Raw genomic sequence first — 16,483 nt, forward strand, 5'->3', positions numbered from 1 at the left:
CCTAGGACTTGTGTTTAAGCCCAATTTTCAAGCTGACCTGCCTGGGATCCATTTCACCCGAAGCTGATGACCCGCATGGGTTATCCCAAGGCAAGCCATTTACACAAGATGCAGGCAGGAGACAAACCAGGCAGTGCATCACGTCATCATCTTTGCAGAGGATGGATAGTTAATCACTTCAGTCCAGAACTGATCCCTTGTCACAGAGTGACCTGGATTACAAGTAGAAATGTTAACTAAATCGTAGATCTTGAGATCAATTCATTTGACTATGGAGCGTTTGAAAAAAAGTGATTGTGTTTGACAGAAAGAGCAACAGAGAGAGAGCAGGTGTTTCACCAGTCACACTTTAAAACAAGGTCAGTCTCTCCTTCCTTTCTAGCCTTCAGCCAGATGGACACGCACGCGCGCACACACACACACACACACACACACACACACACACACACACACATATTTATTGGTGTCTGAGAGAAGGAGGGGTCTCACCACAGTGGGCCACCTGAATAAACAGTGGCAGAAATGGTTAAGGATGAGCTTTGCAAACACGCCTGGGCAAAAACACACACACACACACACACACACACACACACACAACAAATAACAAACGCACACATGGGACAACAGACAGTGGCTACAGTGAGCCTGAGCAAATGAGGGAGGGAAGGAATGGGGGACGAAAGGGGTTGGGGGAGAATGAAGGGATGAGGTGGGGTCAACAGCTGGTGACCTTTGCTGGGAAAAACAGTCTCAGTCTCAAACTGGTGGGAGAGGCTACCCTCTCTCACTCCGCTTTCCATCCACCACTCAAACCAGATTCCCTCTCCTCTCACCCTCTCTCCCTCCTTCCCTCTCCCTCCCACAGCCAGAGCCCAGCTGCGTGTGAGAGACAGATAAAGCCCCGGCGCTCAGCGTGTTTGAAGTCCACACATACAATAGGAACGTTTATAAAAACTGATTATCATACGGCCAGTGACATTTCTGATAAAGAGGAGCTGGGTTCACTCTTGTTCCCTTTGATGCCCGGGGGCCTTATTCGCCTTGATTCCACTTAATTCCAAATCTCATTACCCTGCCCCATTGACCATCTGATTATCATGAGCTGGGCTCCTTTTGACACTTCTTTTGATGTATGGAAAGTGCAGCAGCGGTTTACACTAGCAAGCCAGTTTCCAGTGTCATCTTTGGGGGCGATTGTTTGGCCCGTCCCTTTCCGTTTGAAGTTGCCGGTCGGGACAAAAGGAGATTTTTTTTCAAAATCAGATCATCCAGCGGGCCATATGATTTCTATCCCGAGCTGTTTTAAAGGCTCCCTTTGATGTTGACTGGGCAGGCGATGAGCACAATAGGAAAGTTTGTGCTGCTCTGCTGTCACTTTGACAGTCTGTTTTTTTTAAACTTTTTGATGCTTCTTTTTTTGCCATCCTGCTGCGGCATTCTGGGAGTCTGCGGGATGCCAGTGGGCTCGCCAAGTGCAGTGTGGGACTGTGGGAGCCTGGCATATGGTCTTTGGTTAGTTCAGCAGTCCGCTGTGATTGGTTAATGGGCATTTCACCAAGTGATAGTGACTGGCCCGAAAGACAAGTTTAAAGTGCAGCAACACAAACACACAGTCCAACTCATCTGTGCCTAATAAATTCCACAAGAGTGGCAGCCATCAAAAAGAGCTGCCGGACATGTCAGTGAAAGGAACGGGATGAAAGCTACAGGAAGTGGAAAAAGGCAAAAGAAAACAAAAGAAAAGCCACTTCTTAGCCACACAAGAGATTAAGAACAATGAAAAAAGCAGGGGAGAAAAATCCAGCCTGCTCACATATCCCTTCTTAGTCTACCTATTTGTATTTTATTTTTGATACAAGACTACTGTACGTCTTTAGAATTTTGTATATTGTACAGGAGTAGGTCATCAAGCAGTTGGTACATAAAAACGTATCTGAATCAGATAGCTTTGAATAGCCATGTGCTGATAAAATTACACAGTCTGATGATTATCTTGGAAAAAGTTAAATCATCAACAATCTCGACAGCTGCTGAATTAACATGAAAATCTTTAAGCAGTATTAAATATATGCCAATGACTACAAAGTTATTTTTTGGTATGGAAATCACATTTACAATTAAACCATGTAAAAATATACAATGTTGAACAAAAACTGTTGTTTCTGTTGCCTATTTTTTGTGTTTCTGATGCTCTCTCCACCACTCAATATGACAAATACTGTGTGTAACTACTAGTGTTTCATTCAGTGCAGTGCGTGGCATAGTATGACAATGACAGTAATTAAAACTTACTAAAAAATACAAATTTACTATAAATGTTTGTCCTTTCTCACACCACAGAAATTTAAACTTATTCAACATTTAGAAAGCCAGAAATCCTGGAAACTTGCCGTTTTCTTTAACTATTTAATGTGTGTCATTCTACAAAAATCATTCACTTCCATCACAGCAAACGTCAGCAAACACTTTCAGACTCTGAGGCAGTCAGACACTAGCAACCACATACAATGGGCTCTCAGCCTTTGGGAGCGTTCACTGTGGGATGGGGGTGGGCTGAAAACAGATTCTCAGTACATTTGCTTGTGTGTTTGTGTAAGTGTGTTTGTGTGTGTGGGTGGGTGAGGGTGTGCATGCATGTGTGTGTCGCACAAACTTGTAGTCAGACGACATTCCAGAGTATCTAAAGCAATGGCACAGGAGCAGTGCCCTGCAGTCTATACTGCTGCCTCTGCCAGGGCGCATACACAGAAACACACTTCAGAGGGCTTGTTGGTTGGCAAGGGAGACGGAGAGCATTGGATTTACTTTTGGGAATAACCCTGAGCATGAGCTCACCTCTCGCTTCCCTTTTTCCCTTCCTTTGCCTCTCCATAACCTCCTACCGCCTCCCCCACTACTTCTCCTTAACCATTCCTCTTTTGACATGTGGTGATGTCACCCTGATCTGACACTAATCATCCCCCCCCCCCCATCCCTCCCTCCCTATTTTCTCATCCTTCCTCCCCTTCTCACTGTCACCCATTTTACTGTAAGCCATATGACTGACAGCTGCAGCTGCAAGTGTTTCAGCACGCCTTCACTTCAGCTGTGTGGCTTTGTAAAGATCCAACCCTCCCTCCAGCCTCCACTCCCACTAGGCCTACAGGCCTTCCCCTAGCAACAGGCTTCAAGTCAGGCCAAAAAAAGACACCACGATCATTTAGAGAGGCTGCGACTCTGCATAGCTTGTGCGAGTAAAAGGTGAACTTGCTCCGACAGAAAGCAAAGTGAACAGGAGTTTGTGCTAAACCCTACAGACAGACGGATAAACAACCTAATAACACGCAATAATAACAGCGCTAACCTTTTGGAAACCTGACAAATGTAAACAGACACATGTCAGAGTTGCTTAATCAAACCACAAATTCCCCCTTACTAACTTGTCACAGCTTACAGAAATGCTCTGTCCCCATTAGTGCATAATGATCAATTCTGAGAAGCAGCAGATGACACACACGGAGAGGGTGAAGGTGTGACTTCTCCAGAGCTCACCGTCGAAAATGATACGACGATGACCAACATAACAGGAACCAGCAGCTGCGTACTATACTACCAGTCAGTCGGACGATAAGCTAGCAAGGTGTAAAATATATATACGGAGTGAAGCTAATGGTTAGCTTAGGGGGGGGTTTAACTTTCTTGTTTCAGGTTAGAGAGATGTAAAAATGATCCCTGGTCGCATGAGGGGAAAAAACTATGGCACGCTGGAAAACAATAGTCCACCCAAAAGATGATATTGGTAAAGCTCTTACACAACTGTACTTATCCCAGTGTGTGTGCGTGCGTGTGTTTGTGTAGAATCGTAGACATAAGAAGGAACATTGCCATTTATCTTGTTATAAGAAGTGCTACAAGCTTTCAGATCAAAATCAGCCTTTTGATTTTTATCTTAGGCTTATTGTGGTCTAAACTTAGAAAGCCTTTCATTGTACTGTATTTGTTTTGTGTGCCTCACATTCCTTTAGACATTGTTGAGCATCATAGTAACGCAGAAAAATGTCGGTACTGAGATAACTTAAATGAAACTGAATACTTAAATAAAAGTGCTGAATGAATCATGAGGTCTGGCTCATGGAAGTATGGTGTGAACCATTTCTTTAAGTAGCAGTAGCTCAATAATTACTACTTTATTCCAACGAAATATTATATAAACTGCACCTGTATTACCATTATCATAATATTTAACATGATATATTACTGTGCATTTCCCCTCAAATGTTTCAGTTACTGGCTTCCAAACAGAAAGTTGAATAAAGTTGTCAAACTACCGCATTCTCGTCAGGAGTTTCCCTGCAAAAATGAGGCTGTTGATAGACTACCGAGCTCACGTTTGTGACATACACAAGCACACACACGCCCTTCCCAAATAGGGCTGTAAATCTCCAGTGGGATGCCAGTACAGGCAGTACCCACAGACGCAGTTTCACAACTGGGAGCAACCAAGTTGGAACTATATATACACGAGCTGACACTCCAAGCAGCCAGCGCCGCTCACTGTGGACAAGACCACATGGAGATAGCTAATAAGACTAGTCAGTTACTTGACCACATACTAATCGCTCAAGACAGAGCTTCATATTTACGCCGACGGAGATCAAGTGGAGAGGGAATTTCTGATCTAGTTTAACAGAGTTACATTTTGTTGCTAATGTCACATTAATGCAGCATTACTTCTGAGATGGAAAGCCATATGCATCCTCCACAGATGTCAAGATACTATTTCAAGAGCATGTAAAAAGAGGCCACTGACCTAAGAATACAGAAAAAGAGAGCCAGATAATTCTGGTGCCATGTTAAGAAGTAAATGGGGCGGTACTCACAGGTAGAGAGATACAATCTTGGAAGCAGCGTGTCCTAAATCTGGTATGGAGGTCAGCTCATTGTGGTCCAGCCGCCTGAAAGGGACAAACATATAAATAGTAGTAAGTTAGAGAACAAAACTGTGCCACAGAGGTATTTTTCCAAGTTGATGACTGAAAAAAAATAAACTAAACAAAAATACAAATTCTTATTTTAAATCTCAAATTTAGGCACAAAAACAGAGCCTGCATCAAACTAAAGCTACACTCACTGTGTAGCACAAAATGTACATGCTCACATCACGTGACACAAATTTCATTCAAACCCTGTATAAATCAAAACATTTCAAACACAACTTGTCACGTCTGCCACAGAGCAAGTAGCAAGTCATCCTTTTAAAAAACAAAAATAACATGGGAGTAAAACAGATGTCGAGGAGCGTATGACTGACCCGCCGGCCTGCCAAAGATGTCACCAGTGTGTGTATCACCAGTTAGCTTGTGTATGTGTGTGTGTGTGTATCTTGTGTGCTGGCGCTGAGTGACACAGAGCCAAGCCCTCTCCTCACCATATAAAATATTTACAAGGCCAGCGTTGGCCACAGTATCAGGTGGTGGAGGGGAGGCTTAATATAGAAAACCACCACTTTATTCTCAATTGGACTTAGTTCAAGGCAACACGTATGAGGATGCTACTAGGAAGTACAATGGCGACCATGGACGTTAGTCAGAATTAAGTCATTGATAAAAATGTAGCGCAACTCGTGGATCGAAACGAACTACAGCAACAGTCAGAGCTGAACATTTTAAAACACTCCTGACAGAGTCCTTTAGACAATGTTCAGGTTGCTGTCGACTGCCTCGGAGGGAATCACGTGCACGTGTGAGTATTTTGTAGTTGACTACTTACAGCTCTCTCAAATTGGGAAGGTTGTCAAAAGCTTCAACATTGATGGCGGACAGCTTGTTGTGGCCGAGATTTCTGAAAAAACACAAAGAAGTAAATACAATTATGTTCCAACAATCAAAATAGCAGCAGCGCCAGCGACATTTTTCATAACTTTTATTGTATCTGCCAGAGCCATTTTTCAGTAGTTCAAATAAGGATCACGATCAATAACAACAATTATCTCTGCCATTTGACAAACAGCCTCGTCCCTTCACATTCTGTATGCCTGAAAACACTGCAGTACATCCATTCAGCGGGCCCTCAAGGAGGGCCAGATCAATACTATCAATACAGAGTGTCTCTCTCTCCTGGCTCACCTTCCAAACATAACCCACATGCTATTCATCTGCAGCAGTCAATTTGCACTTTAGATGGTGTATTTAATAGCTGACACTTGACTTGTACAGAGGCTTATTAGAGTGATTTGTCCAGTGATATAGCATTACCGCCTTCAGAGACGGAGGGGTTATATGTGTGTGCACATATGCATTTCACACAGAGCTTCCCACAATATGAATAAAACTTATTTCATGCATAAACAAGACACACAAACACACACACACATACACACCCACACACACACGTCTGGCCTGCCTGGCTGGCATGCAGCCTGCCTGTTGGCAGAGAGCAGGCTGCAGTGAGAGTGGCGTTTGTGTGGTTGGGTTAGGCTAGGCCAGACAAAGGGAGCCCACAGCTCCGAGCCGCCTGCCTCCCGCCCCTCCATCCCTCTGTCCAGACGTGAGAGACAGCCCAGGAATGTTTCACAGGCTTGCCGAAAGATGGCTGCTTGTTCCCAGACACTGGGGACACTTTAACCTGATGCAACACATTCCTCATCCTCTCATCCCACCGTGGCCTTAAAAGACCACTGCGGGGGGAAAGGAGCTTTAGGCTGAACTCTGTGGCAGGAACCGTTTCTTCATGTCATGCATTCTTCTTTCTAAAGAAGGCAGGCATGGATATAAAAAGCTGATGTGAGGAGGCTGGGTCAATACCGTAGCAAAAAACTGTTATTGTCTTACATCATACACTCTTTTTATTCTATCAATCAAGTCTCACTCGACAGATTTCCCTTTCTTGTCTTTGATTGATTGCAGATAATGACAGTCTCCCTCCCTAAATCTTTCTGTGTGTGTGTGTGTGTGTGTGTGTGTGTGTGTGTGTGTGTGTGTGTGTGTGTGTGTCAGATAATAGCAGAGCATGTGTCTGCCCTCCAGGCACAGGCCTGAAAGGAGGTGTGCATGTGTGTCTATGTTATGATCATTTACTGGGGCATCTCCAACCAGGCCTAGATCACAAACTGTCGTCCCCTGTAACAGGAGGCAATTACCTCGTTGAATGGTGAAACTAAGTGAAAAATCACACGGCTTTCTTATGGGCCGCCTCTGCCTGGAGGTACATATTCTGTTGTTCCATTACCAGTCCCAGCATGACTCGCCTCGACTTGGTTTTGGCCCGCAGTCCTCCGTTTTCTATTGCAGATAGTACCCGGAGATAGTACCCCTCAATGTAGCTGGTCGTCACAGCAATACCACACACAACTGCCGCGGCATAATGTTCAATGCGACACACACACCAGCGACCCACAAACAGCTCTTGATTTAAGTTAAAACGTTTCAACATTACTCAGAATGTAAAGACAGATAAGTGGTATAAAAACTTTCCAGCTGTGTTTTCCTCTGCCGTTGTTGCTGCAGCGGTCTGTGTGACGGTGGGAGCAGAGGGCTCTGTGAACGGGCGGCTGGCCGACCGCGTGAGCTCCTCTCGCGGGTTGCCGCAGGCTTCCCCCGCCGCCACTTGGGGAGCTCCTCAACTCTGAAATCTACACAGCTGATTTCTCACCTCAAAACTTCTCAGAAGTGGATTTAGTGATGAAATAATGTATGACAATTGTAAAATATAAAATTTTCTGTTGCTGGCCTCTGTCAGGCGCGCACAATGATGACGCAGTGTATAGTGACGATTCTCTCTGACTGATCAGTAGTCTGCTGGAACCTGGCTTGGAACCTCGATGGAGGTGATGCGAAAAAAAAGTACCTGGTACCAGGTACAAGTACAACTTTCCCACAATGGAAAACCAAAAAAAAGTGAGTAGAGTCGAGGCGAGCTGGTACTATGAAGTGGAAAAGGCGCTATATATTCAGCCAACACACACACACACACACACCTTGAACTTGGGAGAGTCTCGTCATCTGGAAGAGCAATCAGTTCTTTTTATCAACCTGCTTTTGGCATAAAACAAGTCCACTAGAGAACCTCGCATTACAAGCAAAGAAAGATTTATGCAGGAACATTACATCCAAAGAGCTTTTTTAGCATTTAAAAGGCGGAGGAAATTGGCTATGCACATATTCATAGGCATGAACTCAAAGCTTAAACTAAAGAACAAGGCAAAACAGAACAAAGGGATGACTAACAAAAAAAGCAAGTCACATTTGAACTCCAATCCTGCCATACTGGAGCTAAAGGCACTGCAACAAACAAAACTGGTCCTTTGTGCGTGTACACAAGCATGCATATGCTTATTTCTGTAGTGTCACCTGTAGTGTTTACTCAACTAATGGGCAAATTCATGAAGATTGCGCATCACTTGCACCTCTATCTGCCCCCGTCTCAAGGTCCGATAACATAAGATATTGACCTAACAATATTACAGAGCAAACACGGCGTCTCTAACTGCGTGTGGCTATCAGCGTTGGTGTTTGTGAATCAGACTTTTTTTTTTTGCAATGAGGCTCATTTGCATAGGAAGGGGCCAATTTTTTGTGCCAAATTTTACCATATTGCATATTACCCAATTTAAAGATGTGCAAACAGCAAGGGACATTATTTGCTTTTCCTTATGTGGATTTGCATCTGACTCTTTTTCCCTCCATCTCATTCAGACAGATTTATTTTCTTGCCTATCAGATTAGACAAGTTTTACAGTGTTTCAACGCCTACTGTGGGAGGCAATGGTGATAACGTTGGTTTCCCTCCCAGACGTGTGGGGTGTGGGACAGACTCCAGTGTGCTTAATGCTTTCCAGAAAGTAACTTTACAATCATGCTGTTTCTGGAAGAATTTGCCATGCCGGGATCAGAAGCCTAGAAGTCATGAGAGTTTTGGACTTGGAGAGGTTTAGACACCCAGACCAGAATATACTGAGAAAAATGAGAACCTTCCACATAACCTGTCAAACTCTACACTAGGTGCAGCGAACAGACCAGCGTTTACGTCACATCATTCAACCAGTCGGAAAAGGATGTATAGCTGAGATAGGAGTGGCTGTCATGATTAACCATGGCAAACACTACAAAGCCGATTGCCTTAATGCTTCAAACACGGCACTCCATTGTATGGTACAACTAGTTTACACAATTGAGCAGGAGTGTTTGACATTAGTCAGCGGGATTAAATTCAAAAGCACTCTCTGCCAGGTATGTAACCAAAGAACGTGTGTGATCATTTAAGGCTGCATGTTGAGCCAAATGCTAATTTTCCCAATGAATTCAACCTTTGTACAGTAAATGATATATGGTTTAATAGCATTATGAAAATAAATTTATCACTGTAGCAATTTGTAAAAAACTTAATAATAATCAAACAATAACTACTAACCACAGAAACGTGCAGTGATTATTCTGGTGGCACACTTCAACCTTCATTCAACACGCAAATTCCTCTGAAGTCATCATATTTAAGTCAAATCTGTATATATTGAAGCTGGCCCCATTCAACATTTACAGTCCGCTCTAAACTATACTAGCCAACCTTTCAACTGTGTTCTAGCAAACTGCCGGCCATCAGTGCACACAAAGGTCAGCATGACCTCTTTTCTGTCAGTAGAACTGGAGAGACAAGAAACACGAGGGCAGCTGGAAAGAGTGCTGGTCTGGGACAAAGAGGTGCAGTTTATACTCCCACCGTCCAACCCCACCCAGCCACCACAACCCAAACGCCTCCCCGCACTTTACAAACAATAACCACAAACACTGAGACACTGTTAAATATCAGGAGGAAAAAGCTTGTCTATGGAACACGGCAGAAATTTGAAACGCGAGGCCGCAACGTAATAATACCACAAAAAATAGCAGACAAATGGCAATGTCTGAAACAATCACCCACCTGTTGCCCTGAAGCAGCGTCACTAGCTTAGTCAGTTAATGAGTCCATACAAAATGAACTGATGACTATGTAGATCATTCAGTAAGTCACCTATCAAGTACAAAAACAAGTATTTGCTAGTTGCTAGTTTGCTTTTCTCACATCCATGTCATTACAAACATGTACAACCTTGGGTTTTTAGACTGTCTTGAGACCCTAATAACTCATCTTTTGTTTTTACTTTTTATGGGCTTGATCAACTGATAATCAGCCAACCACTGGAAGGATATATGAGGAACCTGAGAAATATATTTATTTGAATTGAATCTGGAGAGAAAGTCTTCAAAAGACAACGTGATAAACTAAGGCCCGCCTGACTAAGCAAACTGTCTAAGGAAGAAAAATAGGGCTCAGCGCCTGCAGTACACCGTCACTGCTGGACCATGTAGCTGATCTAACATATTAAACTTATTAAAAGGCTTTAAAAAATAGCTGTGTTATGGGTGCTGTGGGAGTCGAGGAAAGCTGGGAGTACAGGAGTGATGTCATCGCATATGACACTATGCTTGTAAGTCTGTGTGTGGGAGAGAGGAGATATGGGGAGGGAGGAAGAGAGCAGGGACTTGCACATACAGAGATGCATCATCATTATCTTCCCCCATTTCTATCATAGATAAATGCTGTGTGAACTTTGCTCACTGAAAGTGTGAAGTGATGAGCCTTCTATAGACCAGCTGGGAGACAAAGGCCCTTTAATAAGGTCGATTTCAGAGCATCATAAAACTAGTCAAATAATAAGTGTCAGAGGGCCAGACGCGCACGCACACGCACGCACGACTCTTCCTGTCATTAAGGGCCAGTTTATAGCCAGGCAACTGCAGTGAGAGTGTACACAAAGCCAACACCAGCTCCAGGCCACCATCTTACACACCAGTCATCCAGAGGAAGGAAACAGGCAGAACAAAGCCGGTATCTTATCAACTTTGACAAGGTTAAAAGCATAAGCAGACGAACAAGATATGCAATAACAATGATAAAATTGATGAGCGAAATGAAACAAAAGTAAGAGTAAGATCTCGGTAGGGTTAGGAGAACTTTCCTGACCATCACCACTCTCGCACAAAGACACAACTCAACAAAAGGAGTTGCTCTGGCCTTTTGAAATCAGCCAGGCCAAGAGCGTGACTCAGTTTCTGAGTTTTTTCCGAGGCAGGAAGGAGGGCCACATCTTGGGGCCATGTGCAATGCCATTCTTCACGCTGCTGGTTTGGCGCTGACGTGGGGGGGACGGAGCGGGGCACTCCAAACAAACAGGGAGAGGGGTTGGGGAAAGGGTCTGCACTAGCCCGAGGGACTGCATGAACCCGCAGCCAGGCCCAATGACGCTGGCCTGGACACCCCACATGAGAAGCACAATAATGCTGTCCACACTACATACATGTATTGTGCACACATTGTCCACACACACACACACACACACACACACACTATGCTCCGGCATTTAACACTGGATTCTAGCGTGATAACAATGCAATTTGTTACAAATGGCGCCAGGCTACTTCATTATGAGTAAAAGGAAATGAGTGTCCCCAATTAATCTGAAAGAGTAACATAAATACTTGCCTCTTTAGTGGGGCTATTGTTTTAGTACTGTGCAGAGAGCTGACCTTGTGCTCTCAACTTCAAAAGGGAACAAAAAGACAGATCGTTAGTCAATTTCTTCCAACTTACTGTTTATTATTATAACAGAGCAAAATTCTGCAATAATTACACTCCAGCCAGCGGTGAAACAAGTGTCTAAATAGTGGACTGTGCTACCTCTACAATCTAAGGGCATGTGAATGTGTGGCTGTCTAGACAGTGGAGCTCTGATGCACCTTTCCTTTCTACAAGATCAGAAAGTACAGAGGCTAATTTGGCACAACTCGCAGGCACGGTTCAACTCAACTTCTTGCAGGACTGCCTGTTTTCTGGGGAGAAGCCTGCACAGTACCTCTCCCTCTGTGTCACGCTTTTTTCCCCTCTTCTCTCTTAACATCGTCTCCAGATTTCCAAACTCTTACCAGATGTAGAGAATTCACAGATGATTCATCGATCAAGCCCACTTTGTAGACACCGACTTCAGGGGAGAGGGAAAGGTGGAGAAAAAAAAAGAAACTTGGCGCCTTAAAGTGTCTTCACAAAAGGGCCATCTATTCTGCTGACTGGATTCCTGTAGAATGACTTGTGGCAACAGCTGTTTGATTGTCATTAAAGCCGGTGCGAGGCCATGAGCTCATCCCATATCTCCATGTTAATGTCAGACTTTATCTGTTATTAGAGTATGGCCTCGGCCTTAGCTGCTCCTTCCTAATTCGTTCACAGCTAATGTTTTGCATGAATCATCTTAATCGGTTAAAAGATCATTTTAACAATAATATGCTGGCTGCTTTAAATTTCCATATAGGAACTCCCTGTGCTTTTACTATCCAACCCCAAATCCCGATAAGGGAGGGAAAAGTAAAGAGCAGCAGATAAAAATCAGTGCTAATGATAATATCATCCTAAAGCACTATTTAACTTCAAAATATCCGCAAGAGATCATGCTTGCCTCTAGGCGAGGGAAACTATGACAATAAACAAACTTCGTATAATCACTTCCAATACCACAAGATTACAAGGCTGTGTAGCGAGAAATGCCCTAGAAACCACAAGGGGCTGAGCCCTGCTGTGTGCTGCTGCTGCTGCTGCATCTCTGCCCCAACTGCTGAAATGTTCACCTGTTTAAGCAATTGGAGAAGTTTCTGCAGTGTAATGTTCACACACCAGCCGGTCCTTCTACCGTGTTCAAACTTACGAACAGTAGAAAAGGCCACGATTGAAACGCTGTACCAAGGGCAAGCATAGTCCTACCGTGGTTTTTATTATTAGTTTGGCATGCATATTTAGTGCTTGTAAAACACAATATGTCACAATATGTGACATACAGTCCTGTGATGTTTCATTCCCTCTGGGCTTTCTCAGTGGGTTACAACATGTGTGACAGTGGTTGAGGTTTCTGACCACTGACAGGACTCTCACCAAGCACCGGAACCACCCTGAAGGCAGCAGCGGCAGCAGGAGTGACACTGACAAAACACTTCCATGCAGTGGGCGGACAGTGTCCCCCCCTCATGTTCCCCCAGGCCAGGTGATCTGCAGCCCCACCCTCCGCCGACCCGTCCACAACCAGCCAGCTGAGCTCCCTGCCCCTGTCAGGAAACCACCAACACAAACCCATTTCCTGAGGGCAGAAGCCAAAACCCACTGTTGGGGGTGGTGTTTACCAATAAGGCTGTACCGTGTGGTATAAGGCTACAGCTTGGGATTGAGTCACAGCAGAACATTTGGTGTACGCCAAACATTATGGCTGGCACATTGGGAAACCACTTGGGAAACGCTGGGTTACAAATGAGACCATTCAAGATCACACACACACAAAAAAAAAAAACAAACAAAAAAAACACACGTAGCTTTCTGTAACAGTAAAAAAACAAAAAGGATTTTACAGTCTCACAGGAGAAAAGACGCTGGCAAACAGACACCATGCATCTGCTTTATCTCTATCCAACCACAGCAATCTCAGCTAAAATTAGTAATGTTCATGCTTTTATTTACTTGCAAAACCCCATTACCCCTGTGGGCAAAAATGCTTTTTATACACATTAGCGTGGTTGCAAATAAGATAAGGCACCACTCCTGAGAGGGAATATGTGACTGTGTGAGAGCAAACTTGCTTTGAATGTTATTAAGATATTCATCAATCAGAAACAAGGGACAAGCATCTGAGACTGGTGCGTCCGTTTGTTAAGTGGTAGAAGCACTGATGTGAAACAGCAAAGGACATGTTTGAGAGAAACAAATTCATGACTGCAGGGGCTGAAAACCTGTGTCGTCAATCTCAGGGATGGGACAACATAAATAACTGATACAACAATATCCTATGGCCAATTTTCCTGCAACGCATTATCAAGTCATTAATGTTGCAATAGGTTATTAATACACTGTAGTAAATGATTGTTTTTCTTCTTTAAGGGCATGCTCCATACCTAGTCAATCACACACCTAGTCAGTTCTCCTGCACGACCCTCAATCATCTCTCCTTGTTAGCACCAGGATGTGCCAACGTGTGTTTTTCCTTGATTCCTCATCAAGGCCGCTTTCTCACCAGGGACTATTAAAATCAGGGTCCTGAAGGGAGATTATTTTGACAAGTGGAAAGCATTAGGGCAAATCTTTTTCCACATTCAGCCACAGGACTGCTAGGACTGATACTGATGGGTATGCTTAGGGCCTTATGATTTCTGCGATGCAGAATTTGATATTAAAAACAGAATCAAATGTAAAACGCGGAATATCGTAGAATCTGCCAAAATGTGGAAGTAATTTATAAAAAAAAAAAATTGTATTTTCCTTAGCCTTATAAGCGTTTTTTCCACAGCTCTTTAGCCAAATGTAAAACACAAAATTCAGAAGAATTATAAGAAAACTTTGGAGGGAAGATTTCATAGGGCCCTGTTTGCTGCTAACACCTACCCTCTAGCCACCGATCTATGGACACATATTCATCAAGGTTCCCAGAATAAATCTTGCAAAGTGCTCTGAAAGTGACTAAAAACAGAGCTCCCTATGAGCAGGAGGTGAGAGTACATAATGAAGGTCTAATGCCCACTTTATGCCACCATTAATCAAAATGTCTTGTAATTATAAATCTGTGGAGGGAATTACAGGCTGGTCTTGAGGCAAGAAAAAAAAAACCACAACATAAAATGCTCACACCACAGTTTGATCTAACACTGTATATGATGAGTTAGCCAGAACGTCTTGTTTATGTGCATGTATTAAATGAGAAGGTGACTTGGTGGCAGCTATCGTTTAGGCAATTGCATTGGGGGATGGGGGGTGGATCACTGCTGTTGGAGAGGTATTTTCTTGTTAAAGAGTAAATTGCAAGAATTTAAATCAATACATCCTAGATGTTTAATGAAGAAGGTTTATTTTTTTAAAGATCAGCGTTTATATTTCCATGTCTTTCAGAAAGTATGAGCATGCTGCCTGCATCATTTGTCACCTGCACATAACTACTAAAGGAACTGCAGCTCTCCTAAATCCTGGTGGAGATATCATGACTCTCCTTAAAAACTATTTCCCTCTGTGATCAGCTGTCGAAAGGCAGGTCCTTAGGTACTACTGCTGTGTTCATTACTGTAATCCCAATTTAAGAGCCCGTATTAAGATAATTGCAACATTTACATGACAGCGCAATCTTTCTTCACCCACACAAAAGGGTGGGAAATTGCCATTTCTGTTAAGCTGGATTTATCCTCTCTGCTTGAACTACCTTCATTATAGAGAGAGTAAAGCAGAACCCAGAGGACTTTTAAAGTCTGTAAGCAGTTGTACAAAGCACACATATATGTACGACTAATTGGGGGTGTTTCTTGTTGATTGAAAACTGCAGTCCCACATGTTTTAGCTACTTGTTTAACAGTCACATCCTGCAGGTGTTTCAGGTTATTGGGATATTCCTTTGAGCCTTAAAGCTGCATTGTGTAGAAGAGAGAGGGAGGAAAGCTGACCTCTGTGACTTGTGTTTACTGACACCCACCAGTACTGTCCTCCCTACCACCACCACCACCGCTGCTGCTGCTGCTCCCTCCCTGGGGTAAACATAACAGAGATAGTCGATTCCACACTGACTTCACTTGGCTCAGACGCCTGAAGGTAGAGATGGACAAATGCACTTTGTTCAAAACTAAGGCGCTGTGCAAGCTGACACTCTCTGCCGGCTCTATTGACAGGATAAAACTGTTATTGTTGTCCTGTACTCTAAGCCTTGCTATATTGTCATTTGCACATACTACAGTTTCTCTTTTGTCTGTGAGTAGCATACACCCACATCCTCGTGCAAAAGCTGCACTCAAAAACTAAAATAACAACTTTAAACCCACAACACAAAAAGTAATTTGATCCACTCCAGTGGACAGGACTTGGCGTAAGGTACCTTATAATGGGAATCACACCGGGCCACAAGTGAAATTGTCCATACTTGTCTCTTAGGGTTTACAGTAATCATCAGCTAATCTGGCTCGTTTACAGAGCCCCGAGGAACAGAGCTGGTTTCCCCTTTGAGTTACCTGCCAACATAATGTGACTATCTCAAGTGGTGTGGAAATATGCAACCTAGGTGTTTTAAAAGATAATTCAAAGCCATAAAGCCATTCCCTTTGAAAACAACAAGATTGCGGGTCCTTAAATCTTGACCGATAAGGTTTGACGAAGATAACAGAAGCAGACTTGGAGCGAGACAGTGCTCATGCAGGACTCTATCTTTGCACAAACCAAACGGTTAAGGGCAGCTGTTTCAGACGGGACATTTGTCCCACAGCAGCTTGTCCATTGTCCATGAGGACAGGAGAAGCAGTGTGTGTCTGCATACATGCATGATAAATAGCGTCTGCACTTGAACTTGTCTAAGTGGTGCTTCAGGGCAATGAGGCTACCCGGGCACAAGTGCTGTTATTCATCTTTTTAGAGGACTTTTTAAAAGTTGCATTCCTCACTTCCCAGGGGAAGATAAACTGCTTAACAC

The 16,483-nt window shown here is 43.6% G+C and overlaps 1 protein-coding gene across 2 annotated transcripts in view; it reads right to left on the bottom strand.

Annotated features, from left to right (window-relative positions):
* lrig1 (leucine-rich repeats and immunoglobulin-like domains 1) overlaps positions 1–16,483 on the bottom strand; it is a 39,076-nt gene that overhangs the window by 18,619 nt on the left and 3,974 nt on the right. For both annotated transcript variants that reach the window (XM_046075872.1, XM_046075871.1), the window contains exons 2-3: positions 5,749–5,820; positions 4,860–4,934 (exon numbers count right to left, since the gene is read on the bottom strand). In XM_046075872.1, coding sequence (XP_045931828.1) covers positions 4,860–4,934; positions 5,749–5,820 — 147 coding nt within the window. The remainder of the gene's footprint in view (positions 1–4,859; positions 4,935–5,748; positions 5,821–16,483) is intronic.

This window comes from Micropterus dolomieu, linkage group LG18 (genome assembly GCF_021292245.1).
Source record: "Micropterus dolomieu isolate WLL.071019.BEF.003 ecotype Adirondacks linkage group LG18, ASM2129224v1, whole genome shotgun sequence".
Taxonomy (NCBI): domain Eukaryota; kingdom Metazoa; phylum Chordata; class Actinopteri; order Centrarchiformes; family Centrarchidae; genus Micropterus; species Micropterus dolomieu.